Raw genomic sequence first — 14,206 nt, forward strand, 5'->3', positions numbered from 1 at the left:
GGATACCATTTCTGACCATTTCCTCTCCCAACTCCCTGGGGAAATGCTCACCTTTGATATCATCTGACTCAAACAGCACCACCCAAGTCCAGCTGAACTTCAACAATAATTCCACCATGCTCAGGGACAGAAGGATCCCTGCAGGTCATGTGACAGATGGACACTGAGGGGCAGAGCCAAAGAACCATAAGTGATCTCAATGAAAACAGAAAAGGAAGGCCCAGTTTGCAACTAGTGCTCATCATACAAGGGACAACACTGCTGGGCAGTAGCATCATCCGTCAGTCACCCACCCAAAGTAGGAAGAAAAGTTCTGTGGGTATTCAGCATCAAGCATTAAGAGATGTAGATAGAAGATATCTCCACTTCGTTATCTGTTTTTCATCTTCCCTTTAAGAACTATCTGGAAAATAATGGTCGGGAAGCAAGTTTCCAGGAAATCACTCTGATTTCCTAAGTCAGGAATGCCTCTGTTTTTTCTTTTAACTCCCAGCTCCTCATCTCCACCTCCAACAAAGGACACACCACCCTAAGAATGTGCACTCACCTGGGAAGATGCATGAGTCCGGCTCTGCTCTCACACACTGTCAGCAACATGGTGCTGAGGAAACTACATTTCATCACTGCCCTCCCCCACCCTACTTTCATTGCACTGTGGGAATTGTATAGTTCCAGTAGTGGCCCTATCTGGGCAGAAAGCGGGGATGTGCTATCTGCACTGATGAATTGATAAATTGTTCTGCTTCTCACAGGTAACATTAGGGACAGTCTGGTTCTGTCTTGAGGTCACATCATGGTCCTCACAAAGGGCCTGTAATCATTGTGATTGGCGCAATACACATGATGTCTTAAGGTTGTCTTTGGTAAGAGCATGTGGTTCCTGTTTATTCCCGTCATGGCACACTTGAGGGACAAAATATAGGCAGAGTGTTCTTGTATCCACTTGTGCTGAATGAAGGCCATGAGAACTTAAGAACGTCCTATAAGGTACTTTTCTAAGCCAAATAAAGAGCCCCCTTTAAGAGGCAAAGGGAGTTATTTGTAGGTATGGAGAGAGAGATTTTCTCTATGACTTTGAATAATGGCCCTAATGGAATGAGTTATCCAAGAGTCAAGAAGATGCTCTGTCAGAGGAGGTCGCTGAAAGGATGTGACCACTGGCTGACCCTCCAGTTGGACCCAGGCAATTGGAGCCTCCTTGCTCACTCCCCTGTCCTTGGAATATACATTCCTCCCACTGTTCCCAAACTAAGAGCCATTTCAAGGATGCAGCCTGGAGAGAATAATTTGTTGTTGAGACCCTCTAGACTGTATTCATTACTGAACTACATTAAAGCATCTATATAATCTTTTAAGATTCTGATGGATGGGTTCGGAGATCTACTCATCTTGCACCACCTAAGACAACCCCATATATTAGTTCCATTGCTTGTTAAAATTGCCACTTCCCAATCTGGAGTCATCTGCTTCTTTCTTCAGTCTCTCCTTGCCCTCCATGTACAGGAGCCAGTTTCAGATGTCACCCAAACTCTCGAGGTTGTGAACGAACATGCTCTTAGCTCTGAATGAAAATAAGAGAGTAATTGATCCTCCTTGTGCTGGAAAGAATGAAGTACCTCTAAATGGCACAACATCAGGCTATGTCTTTGCACTTTTAAAACTATGAACTATAACATGGTGTTTGAAGTAGCAATTGGAGGAACGATCAACCAAATTGTTCTGTCTAGTGCAGAAGGCATGAATCGCCAAAAACTAATTATCAGAGCATTTATTTAGTGAAGTTTTCAAAGTATGGGAAAGTAAGCACCCATAGAAGAAATCAAAATAGTCATCACAGAACTTTTTTAAAGCATTAGTTCTCAGTAGTCTTACAAGCCAGTTGCAACCTTACGTGTCAAGGAAGCATGGCATCACCTGCAGTGTAAAATGTAGATTCACTGAGAGAATTCTGCTTTCTAAGTCGTTATGAAAATGATGATGAGAATGACAGTGAGAATAGTAACAGGAACACTGACACTAATAATAAGGCACTGTAGGAAGGCTTACTGAGTGTGAGGCACGGTACTCAGCACCACAGGGGGACTGGCTCATTGCTTTTCATCTGCACAGACTTCTAACAGGGAAGCACCAGCATGATCTTATTTGATAAGAGAGGAAACTGAGACTTAGGGGAGCTGAGTGACTTGTGTGACTTTACACAGGCAGTCAGGAGGGGGCTCGGATTCATTACCAGGCTGCCCGACTCAGACCAAGCTTTGCCACCAAGCACACTTCACCTCTTATTATGAAATTAGGAAAATGATTCATTAACTAGGACTGACAAGATGTTTCTGTGTGAATCAGAAACAACTTTATTCTTCCCCACCAGCCTTATTAAAATCCCCACTATGGAATAGATTGCCCTTGCCCTTGGTTGAAATCTGAAGAGGGTGCCACAGTATTTTTAGTCACTTTTAGGTGTTAAAATCTTGTGGTCTCTTCCAGGCACAATGACTGGCAGGCCAGCTTGGTACTCACAGAAGATGTTTAGGAGCAGAGCATGAAGAGAAACTTGGTGTGTGAAAGGCATCCCACTGAAAGGAGGAAGTAATCCAAAAATAACCAAAGATGTTTCTTTTCACTCCAAATGTTTACCACTGCTTTAATCTCTAACGTCAAGACAGACAACACAATGATCCATCTGGTGAATAAGATGGGAGAAGTAGATACTGTTATTGGAGATGAGAGCATTGTTTATTTGACACGCTAAAGATAAAATAACTGGAAAATTGCTACAACTGATGGAGTCAATTTTCTGAACATTGTGTAAATACACACATTATACATCACAGCACATATTATTGAATTAAAATCAATTGTGTTGCAAAATATAGATGAAATTCGGAGGTTTGGGGCTAATACCATGTGTGAGATCTATGTGCAGACAAGTCTGAGTGTTTCCCAATGAGATGACAGAAACATGGCTGTTGTCCGCAGCCGCAAAGGGCAAGGAATGACAGGTACCACCTAGGCTACTTGGTTGTTTAAGCAATCAGAGTTTATTGATAAAGGGAAACAGGACGAGGAGCGGGGAGAAAGGGGAACAACAAATCAGTACTCACAACATCCACATAACAATCAGCCAGGAAGTCCCGATAGTTTGTACAGCGGGCAGGATGCCCATTGTCCGGGTCTGAGGCAAAGCGTCCTTTCCTCAGTGACACTCCCAATCGTTCTGTGCCTGAGACTCCCTTTATCCTAGGGTTTCTCTGGGTTCCGACTCGGGTTTCAGCCATTTGGATACTTTGAGTTATTTCTTCTTGTTCCCACGGATGGGGTGCTTCTATCTTTTTTGTTCCCACGGATGGGATGTTTCTAAAGTCCAGTCAGGTGCCCGTCGGGGTGGCCAGCCCAGACAAGGAACATGACGCAGGACATATTCTTTGTAACTTGTGCCTTAGAGTCAGGGCCAAAGTGGCCACCTTTGGCCCCGAGCCCAGACACATTCCTTCGCGTAGGGCCCAGGCCCAGTGTACTTGGAAGGCGGGGAGGTCAATGAACTCTGTACAATCGCCTCATGGAAACATAATCAATGTTGGTGCATGGCAGACTCCTGAAGTCAATGATGTGGCTCTCTACACACAGCCAGACTTTTAAAGACATTTCCAATCAAATTTGCATCAGGATCTTCATTTCTGCCTCCTAATACAGTAATTCTAAAGCATATTTCTGAAAATAAGTTCAAAGTGTATTCAAGAATTTATTGTAAGTAAAGAACAAAGAAGAGCAATTTTCACCAGATTCACCAATGTCAAAAATTAACGAGGAATGATAATTTTAGTGGTTTGTTGCCACCATAAGAACTGGCCAGTTGTTCGTCATGGGAGTGATTTTGCCCCTCAGGGAATATTTGTTGATATCTCAGGAAAATTTGTGTTGCATCTGTGGGAAGTGGGGAACTCTGCTACAGACATCTGGGGATCCTGTGATACACAAAATAGTCCCCTTGACTAAGAGTATTATCTTGTCATACATGTCAGTAGTGTCAATGTTGAGAAACTAAACTAGTCAGATGAACCCTTGATGGTCTATAAACAGACACAAGGATGGAACAAAATAGATGATGAATTATGGCAATCTGTCATTTTACTGTCTACTCCATCCATATAAATTCTGTAAGGAGTAAAAACTCAAACATTTAAAAAGATTACATGTGCGGGGCTGGCCCCATGGCCGAGTGGTTAAGTTCATGCTCTCCACTACAGGCGGCCCACTGTTTTGTTGGTTCGAATCCTGGGCGCGGACATGGCACTGCTCATCAAGCCACGCTGAGGCAGCGTCCCACATGCCACAACTAGAAGGACCACAATGAAGAATATACAACTATGTACCGGGGGGCTTTGAAGAGAAAAAGGAAAAAAATAAAATCTTTAAATAAATAAATAAATAAATAAAAAGATTACATGTGCTTGACTTAACTAGCTTTAAAAAAATAATATGAAAATACAAAAGTAAATGTCAGAAAGTATTTCTGTATACATAGGCAGTAGAAGTCATGACATCACAAGAAAAATGTAAATAAAAGTTAGATTTGGTAAACTAAAACATGTAAATATATCATTGATAACAATAAAAGATACAGAAACACTATCTGGGAAAACATTTTGAATAATAATATAGAGAAATGTATACTATCATTAACAGTTTAAATAGGTCTTAATAATCAAAACCAAAATATGAATGTTCCAATAAAGATATTCAAAGGCCATGCACAAACCTTACAAAATTATGAGTTATAAATGCCTAACAAAGTTATGAAAATAGATTAGCTCCTTAGGCCCAAGCTATGCAATGAAAATAGAAGTACTTTTTTTTTTTTTAAAGATTGACACCTAAGCTAACAACCGTTGCCAATCTTCTTTCTTTTTCTGCTTTTTTTCCCCAAGTCCCCCTAGTACACGGTTGTATATTTTAGTTGTGGGTCCTTCTAGTTGTGGCATGTGGGGTACCGCCTCAACGTGGCCTGACCAGCAGTGCCATGTCCGTGCCCAGGATCCGAACCAGTAAAACCCCGGGCCGCTGAAGCAGAGCACGTGAACTTAACCACTTGGCCACGAGCCGGACCTAGATGTACTTATTAACGTGCAAAAATACGTATGTTGCTTTCCTACCCCTTTTAGTGAGGCATATTCTGGTGGGAAAGGCCAAGTGGGTGCTTCTTGATCTGTTCCCCAACAAAGATAGTAACCCAGAAGTAACCCCTTATCTGTGAGGAACAGCAGAGATAACTTCTATCACCAAAGACCTGAGATATATGGAGGGATTTTTTTATAACCTTCTTCTTTAATTTTCATGTTTGTTTGTTACAAAACTATGGAGAGTGAGTTTAGAATATCATAAACTTAAAGAGGTTGCGATGTCAATTATAGCTGTTTTCCAGATGTGGAATCATTACTGGGGCATATGAACAAGGCTTGTGGCATCTGGTGTGCAACTCCTTACACATTCTTACTCAACAGAATAGATATTCTTCTCAACCACACATGGACCTTTCTCCAAGGTAGATCAAATCCTCAGCATAAAACCTCACAAATTTAAAATACTAGGGAATTTAAAATTTAAAATACAAAGTAAGATCTCTGACCTCAATGGAATGAAATTAGAAATCAATATCTTGGGAAAATTTGGAGAAATTCACAAATATGAGGAAATTAAACAAGACGCTCTTAAATGACCAATGGGTAAAAGAAATCAATAAGGAAGTTAGAAAACTTTTTCATTGAGTTCATAATAGTTTACATCAATGTGAGATTTCAGTTGTACATTATTTCTTGACTGTCACCACATAAGTGCTCCCCTTCACCCCCTGTGCCCCCCCACCCCTTTTCCCCTGGTAACCACTGAACTGTTAGAAACATTTTTAATGAATGAAAATATATCAAAGATTTTTAAATTTGTTTTTGCTGAGGAAGATTTCCCCTGAGCTAACATCCCTTAACAATCTTCCTCTATTTTGTATGTGAGCTGCCATCATAGCATGGCCACTGACAGATGAGTAGTGTAGGTCCCCACCTGGGAACAAAACCTGGGTGGCTGAAGTGGAGTATGCCCAGCGTAAGCACTAGGCCACTGGGGCTGGCCCCAATATACCAAAGGTATGGTCTACATTGAAAACACTAGATAGATAAAAATTATACCCATAAATGCCTAAACTAACAAAGAAGAAAGACCTTAGAGGCCAGCCCGGTGGCACAGTGGTTAGGTGCACGCATTCAACTTCGGCGGCCCAGGGTTTGCCGGTTCGTGTTCCAGGTGCAGACATGGCACCGCTTGGCACGACATGCTGTGGTGGGCATCCCACATATAGAGTGGAGGAAGATGGGCACGGATGTTAGCTCAGGGCCAGCTTTCCTCAGAAAGAAGAGGAGGATTGGCAGCAGTTGGCTCAGGGCTAATCTTCCTCAAAAAAAAAAGAAGAAAGACCTCAAATCAATAACTTAACCTTTTACCTAAAACATTTGAAAGGATGAGAAACCAAACCAAAAGTAAGGAGACCAGGAAATGATAAAAATTAGAACAAAAATTAAGAAAATAGAGGATAGAAAACCCATAAAGAAAATCAATGAAACCAAAAGTGAGTTTTATGAAAAGACAACAAGATTGACAACAGAAAACTAATAGACAGGTTAGCTGGATTGACCTAAGGAGAAAGAGAGCCAACTTCAATTCCTAGAATCAGTATGAGAGAGGGGCTATTACCAACGAGATTATAGAAATGAGAAGGGTTATAAAGAAAATCAATGAACAATCGCATGCAAACCAGTTGGACAACTTAGAAGAAATGGACAAATTCCTGGAAATACAGAAACTACCAAAAGTGACTCAAGAAGAAACAGAAAATATGACTAGAATTATATGAAGAGAGGTTGTTGATTTAGTAAACAAAAACTAACCATGGGGCAAAGCTCACACCCAGAGGATTTCACAGCAGAATTCTCTAAAACATCCAATTAAGGTTTAATAGTCATTCCTCACAAACTCTTCTGCAAAACAGAACCAACACAACACTTGAATCTCACTTGTGAAGCCAGTGTTATCCTGGTACCAAAATCACCAAAAAACCCTGCAGACCTGTTTCCTTTGTGAATATGGACCCCAAAATCCTCAGCGTATACTAGTACCTAATCCAGCAACAACCTAAAAGAGTTATACACCAAGATCAGGTGGTGCAGGGTTGGGTTAACCTCCACAAATCCATTAATGTAGTACATCATATTAATAGAGTGAATAGCAAAAATGACCTGATCTTCTCAATAGACTCAGAGGAAATGCTTGACAAAATCCAATGTCCTTTCATGATAGAAACACTCGGCAAAACGGGATTTGAAGGAAATTTTCTGAATCTGACAATGAGCAAGTAAGGGACACCCACAGCTAACATTATATTTTAAGGTGAAAGGCTGGATATTTTCTCCTACGAATGAGGAACAAAACAAGAATGTCTGTTCTTGCCACTTTTTTTTTTTTTTTAGGAAGTTCAGCTCTGAGCTAACATCTGCTGGCAATCCTCTTTTTGCTGAGGAAGACTGGCCCTCAGCTAACATTCATGCCCATCTTCCTCCACTTTATATGTGGGATTCCTACCACAGCATGGCTTGCCATTCGGTGCCATGTCCTCACTCGGGATCTGAACTGGTGAACTCCGGGCCGCCAGAGTGAAACATGTGAATTTAACCACTGAGCCACTGGGCCGACGCCCTCTTGCCACTTGTATTTGACAATGTGCTAGAGATTTCAGCCAGAATAGTTTTGCAAGAAAAGGAAATAAAGACCATCCAGGCTGGGTAGGAAGATGTAAAACTGTCTTCTTTTGCATAGAAAACTCTAAAAAATCCACCAAAAACATCTATTAGATCTGATAATCAAGTACAGCAAATTTGTACGATACAAGGTAAGTATATAAAAATAAATTACATTTTATACACGGCAATGAACAATCTATAATGAAATTAACAAAAGAAATCTAGTTACAATAGCATTTAAAAGAATAAAATAGGAATAAATTTGATAATAGGAGAAAATACTCCCCAAATTGCAAAATATTAAAAAATTAATAAAGATCTACAAGTGTGAAATAAGTGTTGGCGAGGATGTGAAGAAAAGGGAATCCTTGTGTACTGTTGGTGGGAAGGTAAATTGGTGCAGCCTTTATGGAAAACAGTATAGAGGTTCATCAAAGAATTAAAATAGACCTACCGTATGACTCAGTAATTCCACTTCTGGGTATTTATCCAAAGAAAGCAAAAATGCTAACTCAAAAAGATATGTTCACCCCCATGTTCACTGTAACACTATTTACAATAGCCAAGATATGGAAACAACCTAAGCATCTATCAATAAATAAATGGATAAGGAAATTTGTATATATGTACAGTGGAAATCATTCAGCCATGAAAAGAATGAAATCTTACCATTTGTGACAACATTGATTGACCTTGATGGCATTATGCTAAGTGAAATATGTCAGAGAAAGATAAATATTATGTGTTGCTTCACATATGGAATCTTAAAAAAACACCCAAAAAACAAACAAAATCATCAAGCTCATGAATACAGAAACAGACTGGTGCTTGCCAGTGGTGGGAGTGGGAGTGGTGGAAATGAGTGAAGGGGTCAAAAGGTAAAATAAAACAGAAAGGGATTTGTATCCAAAAAATGCATATTTGTGATAATCAGAGTGACAGAAAAATGAGCAGATATATATATATTAAATTTAGAAACTACACATCATTGTCATTGTATGGTCATTACTGAATGTACATATACACAAAGGGATATCAGTTACAGAGCTGCAAGAATTCTGAAGGTGTGTGGAAAAAACCCCTCTTTTAGCCGCATTTCTCTCAACCTAATTTCTAGTAATAATAATCATTAAGCTTTTTTTTTTAAAGATTGGCACCTGCACTAACATCTGTTGCCAATCTTTTTCTTTTCCTTCTTCTTCTTCTCCCCAAAGCCCCCCAGCACATAGTTGTGTATTCCAGTTGTGAGTGCCTCTGGTTGTGGTATGTGGAGCCCCACCTCAACATGACCTGATGAGTGGTCCCATGTCCACACCCAGCATCCAAACCGGTGAAACCCTGGGCCACCGAAGCGGAGTGTGCAAACTTAACCACTTGGCCCCAGGACAGCCCCAGTTGCCAAAAATTTGATTTGCATTTTTGGAAATTAAAAAGAATGGGGTGAATTTGGGAGGGGCTTTGGATATTTAGACATTGCAAATTTTTAACAAAGATGAGTGAAGGCCTTGGAGTGATGCCATCCTTTTTCTTGCTCTTTATTTCTCCCTAACCAATAGTGGCAAGAAAACAAGTGAACCCTAAAAATAAACAAACAAACAAATAAAAGGGAAAATAGCCCATGTTCATAAATCCTTAGATTTAACACTGTTGAGATGGCAATAAGTCCCAGAACGATACAGATTTTCAACAAAATCCCTGTGAGAATCTCAGCGAACTTCTTTATACTATTAATAGAAGAAATCTTAACTAAATTGAAGTGGGGAGGCCTGTAGGGGGAGCTCTCACGCCCTATCATCCATCCTCAATTACACAAACAGGAAGAGATGATTGACGGCTTTCATCTTTGACAGGAAGTAAAACTACTTTACTACGGAAAGAAGATTCTCCCCTCGCTTGGCAGTGGCCCAGCCAATGAGAAACGCCGCAGCTCAGCCAATGAGGCACCGTTGCTGCCCTGGGCTGTTACTTCCCCCAGTGTCTTTTCATTTGGAATTAGCTCCTCACTTCTCTCTCGTTTTCTCTATAAAATCTGCTCCTTTTTTTTTGCTGGATTTGCCTATGGTTTGCCATGGCATGGACACCCCAAATTGCAATTCTTTTGACTATTCTGGAATAAACATATTTGCTTTTTTTAAGTTGACAATAGAAATTGGCAAGCGTTTCATAACTTATATGGAATTGCAGGGAAAACAGAATACCCAAACCAATCTTCAAAAGTAAAACATAGTAGTAGGATTGACACTTCCTGATTTAAAATCTGACTATGTGGCACGGTAATCAAAGTAGGTGGTAATAACACAAGGACAGACACACACATCAGTGGATTCAGTTGAGATTCCAGATATAAACCCATTCACCTATGGTCAATTGATTTTCAGAAAAGGTACCAAGAATGAGGTAAGAATATTCTTTTGAAAAATTGGTGCTGAGATAACTGGATAGCAATGTGCAAAAGCGTGAAGTTGGACCCTTACATTACACCATATGCAATAATTTACCAAGATGGATCGAAGATATAAATCTGATGTAAAACTATAATACTCTTAGAAAAAACATAGGGGAAAAATGACCTTGAATTTGGTGAAGTATCGTTAGATATGACACCAAAAGCAAAAACAGTAAAAAAAAATTTTTTTGAACTTGGTCAAAATTAATCACTTTTGTGCATCACAGGATACCATGAAGAAAGTGAAAACATCCATTGGAACCCCTCTGCACTTCTGGTGGGAATGCGAAATCATGGCGCCATTGTGGAAAGCAGTATGGCCGTTTTTCAAATGTTATATAGAGAGTGTTACCATATGATCCAGCAATTCCTATTTCTGAGTATATACCCAAAAGAATTCAAAACATGGACTCTAGCAGATATTTATACACCTGTGTTCTTGAAGCAATATTTACAGTAGGAAAAAGGTGGAAGCAATCCAAGTATCCATCAACAGATGAATGGATCAACAAAGTGTGGTATGCACATATGACTGAATATTACTCAGCTTTAAAAAGAAATGAAAGTCTGACACTTACTACAACATGGGTGAACCTTGAGGACATTGTGATAAGTTAAGAAGCCAGCCAAAAAGAAGACACAAACTGTATGATCCTACTTCTATGAGGTGCCTAGAGTAGTCGAATTCATAGAGACAGCAGAATGGTGATTGTCAGGGGCAGGGGAGTTGGGGGGTGGGAGCAAGGGCTGTGGGGTGCTGCTGTTTAACGTGTACAGAGTTGCAGTTTTGCATGATGAAGAATTCTGGGGATTGATTTCACAATGTCAATGTACTTCACACTACTCAATTATACACTTCAAAATGGGTAAGATGTAACTTGTATGGAATATGTATAGAAGGCGGTCAAAGTGTACACACTCTGCATCATAAAATAAATGTCATGGGAATGTAAAGTCAGCATGGTGACTATAGTTAATATTATTGAATTGCATTTTTAAGATTTGCTAAGACAGTTTGATACTGACCCTGATATCAGTTTCCCCACATTAAACCCAGCATACATGAGGTTAACATCAAAACACTCATTCCCTGCTTACTCCCTGGATCCCTGGCTCCAGAATCCACTATCCTCCATAGAGACAGACACTGTCAAGGACGAGCACCTGGACTATCTCCGGCAAAGAGATACAAGCTTGTGGGAAAGCTGCTGACCAGCAAGGTCACAGGCTTCCTCCTCTCTGCAAGTGTCTCAAGGCCAAACACGGGCTGGTGGGAAAGCTCTGACCAGCAAGGCCATATGCTCCCCCTCCCTTACCTAAAACCCCAAATGAAAACCCTTCCTTTTAGCTTTTCGGGGAGTTTGGGATTTCAGCGTTAGTGCCCTCTTTCCTTGGTCAGCGCTGTGCAAAACTACAATTCCTCCTTTCTTCCACCACACCCGGTGTCAGAGATTGGCTTGCTGTGCAACAGGCGACCGAACTCACTTCAGGTTCGGTATCAAGTTGATCTCAAAAGTTCTCATCACAAGAAAAAAAATGTATACGTCTGTGTGGTGATGGATGTTAACTAGACTTATTGTGGTACACTTGAAATCAATATAATGTCGCTTCTCAATGATATCTCAATTTAAAAAAACAATTAAGTATGGATACATGCTACAACATGGAATTCCCTGAAAAAATTACACCAAGTGAATGTTTAAAGTACAGTTGAGTGGAGGTGGGGAGGAGCTGGGTGGAAGATCAAAGATCAAAGCGGAGACGCACTAATTTTTACACATGGTGAGGTGATTTTGTGTGTTTGCAAAGAAGGGTCACAGTTCCCTGAATGGCCTCGCAGCATAGCGTTTCAGTAGAAAAGTCCCCGCAGAGGACAATTTCCCGCTCCTCGTCAGCTCAGACGCGTAATCTCCGTCCCGCTGTCACTCAGGACCGAGGGGGCTTTTCGAACTGTCCAATCAGGTCGGCTCCGGGGCAGGTGGGCGGGGCGATGCTCGCAATCACTTTCCACTTCCTGGCGCTCCACAGTCCTTCCGGTCGCGGGTCGCCTGGCGCTTAAGGCGCCGCGTTGCTCTGCACGGACTTTGTCGCGCTGTGACCTGACCTGAACCGTAGGAAGAACTCAGGGGACCCAGGAGACCTAGAAATGGTGAGTGTGCGGCCCCGGGGTGAGGACGCGGGAGGAGGGGCTGGTGGGAAGCGGCGGGGCGGGCCCGGCCTCCCGCGGTCCCCTCCGGGGGCTGCGGCCCCGAGTCCGCGGTGGCGCCGCTCGGCCCTCAGGCCCCTCCGGCCGCAGCGTGGGGGCGGGGCCGGCAGCCGGGCCCCGGGCGTCCTGTGGTCCCAGCGCGCGGCGACTTTGGCCGGAGCGTCTCTGGGCCGCTGTGCGCCCGCAGCCCCGCGTGTCCCAGACGGTGCTGGGCCCGCGGGAGGGCCCGCAGGACAGTCGGGCCTCGGGTTCCGGGGTCCGTGCGCGGAGTGGCTGTGGTCTGTGGGTCCCCAGGGCCTCCTTTCTCCTCAGAGGGGACCCGTTTTCTCCTGAGTTTTCTAAGTGTTTGGGGAGCAAGGTCTCCGATCCACGACCCTGTCCCCCCAGCTCTTCCAGGACCCACAGTAAGTCCCTAAATTTCCAGATTCCTCCTCACGTTCCCGAACGCCAACTTCCCGTCTCCGAGTCACAGCATCGTCATCAACCACAAACAAACCCGATATTTTAGTTGTTTATCACTTTTCCGTAGTCAGTGGGCGGCTCTTTCAAGAGGGTTTATTCCTCGTTCGTGGATGTTTTTCTTGAGAGAAAGTAGCGCATCCCCCTGGAGGCGCGTGGTGCGAGCTCCTCCCGCCTCTCCTCAAGGCTGCGTCCTGGGCGCGGACGCGCAGCTGGCAGTCCTTTGCTGCAGGTTCCTCTCGGCAAACTTTTCGGGGCGATCCGGCCCGTCAGCACTGCTGCTCCCTGGGGTTGTCACCTTGAAAAGATACGTTCACTTTATTTTAGTTGCAATTTTCCTATAGATAAAATGTATTTAATCAATACAGATTGAAAGACAATATAAAATACCTCCAAAGAGGGAAGAAAGAGGTGAATTTCAGGAAAAAATAAAATATTCCAGTTTTACATTGCCTGATTTAAAAATTGTTCTTCCTTTTTCGTCCCCTGAGCATGTTACTAATATTCTGAGGTCTGTTCTTTTATTTTGGGTGACTTTGAATGGATTTCCAGGGTTTAGATTGAAAACCTGAGTGTTCAAGTATGATTAATAGTTTATAAAAAATGTCCTGTCATGGAAATAATACTTAACATCTTTTTTTCCTGACAATGCAATACGTTCTTGAGGGCTTTCTTGTTGAGCCAGCAAAGTGCCATACAATTTTCTTCCCTCATTTCCGCATTAAGACTGGTTTGAATCCTTTAGCTGGATTGTTCAAACACTGGGTTTGTGTCATTTAAGGTATCAATGATGGCCCGAAAAAACTCCAGTGGGGGCAGAGGCCTGAGGGCAGTGGATCTAAGCTAAGGCCCCCTTGAGCCTGCAGAGGGAAGGACTTGAAGGCCCAGCTGTTCTTCCTGGGGAACCTCCGCTGCAGCTGTCCTACTGCTCACAGCCCATGGGAGGAGCCTTGATCCTGAGAGGAGCTGCAGAGCCCTGGAAAGCTGGGGGTGCACGTGCTCATGGGGTGGGGAGTGATGCCCTTTCTGAGATTGTAGCTCTGGTTCCCTTGGGCGTGTTTCTAGACATAACTGGAGTTTTGCATCCACAGTGTAGGTGTACTCAGAGTGTAATTTGTTTACACCGAGAAAGTCTGTGAGAGTCAGGAGCTCTGTGTCCTGGATTAGGGCCCATTAATCTGGGGGTCCATTTGGGTCAGAACCTTAAACTGGATCCAGCTGAGTTTCCTCACGGTGAGAATGGAGCCTGAGAGAGTGAGCATGTGCACTGTTCCCTGGGGAGAGGAGGGTGTGTGGGGCTCCCAGAGCTCCTTC

The 14,206-nt window shown here is 42.6% G+C and overlaps 1 protein-coding gene across 2 annotated transcripts in view; it reads left to right on the top strand.

Annotated features, from left to right (window-relative positions):
- Positions 1-10,526: 10,526 nt before the first annotated feature.
- Positions 10,527-14,206, top strand: part of LOC106834348 (zinc finger protein 709-like) — a 62,156-nt gene continuing 58,476 nt past the window's right edge. The window contains exon 1 of one of the 2 annotated variants that reach the window (XM_044751804.2): positions 10,527-12,376. In XM_044751804.2, the coding sequence (XP_044607739.1) occupies positions 12,374-12,376 (3 nt within the window). In that variant the 5' untranslated portion in view covers positions 10,527-12,373. The remainder of the gene's footprint in view (positions 12,377-14,206) is intronic. The other variant, XM_014845940.3, reaches the window with a different exon arrangement.

This window comes from Equus asinus, chromosome 20 (genome assembly GCF_041296235.1).
Source record: "Equus asinus isolate D_3611 breed Donkey chromosome 20, EquAss-T2T_v2, whole genome shotgun sequence".
NCBI lineage: Eukaryota > Metazoa > Chordata > Mammalia > Perissodactyla > Equidae > Equus > Equus asinus.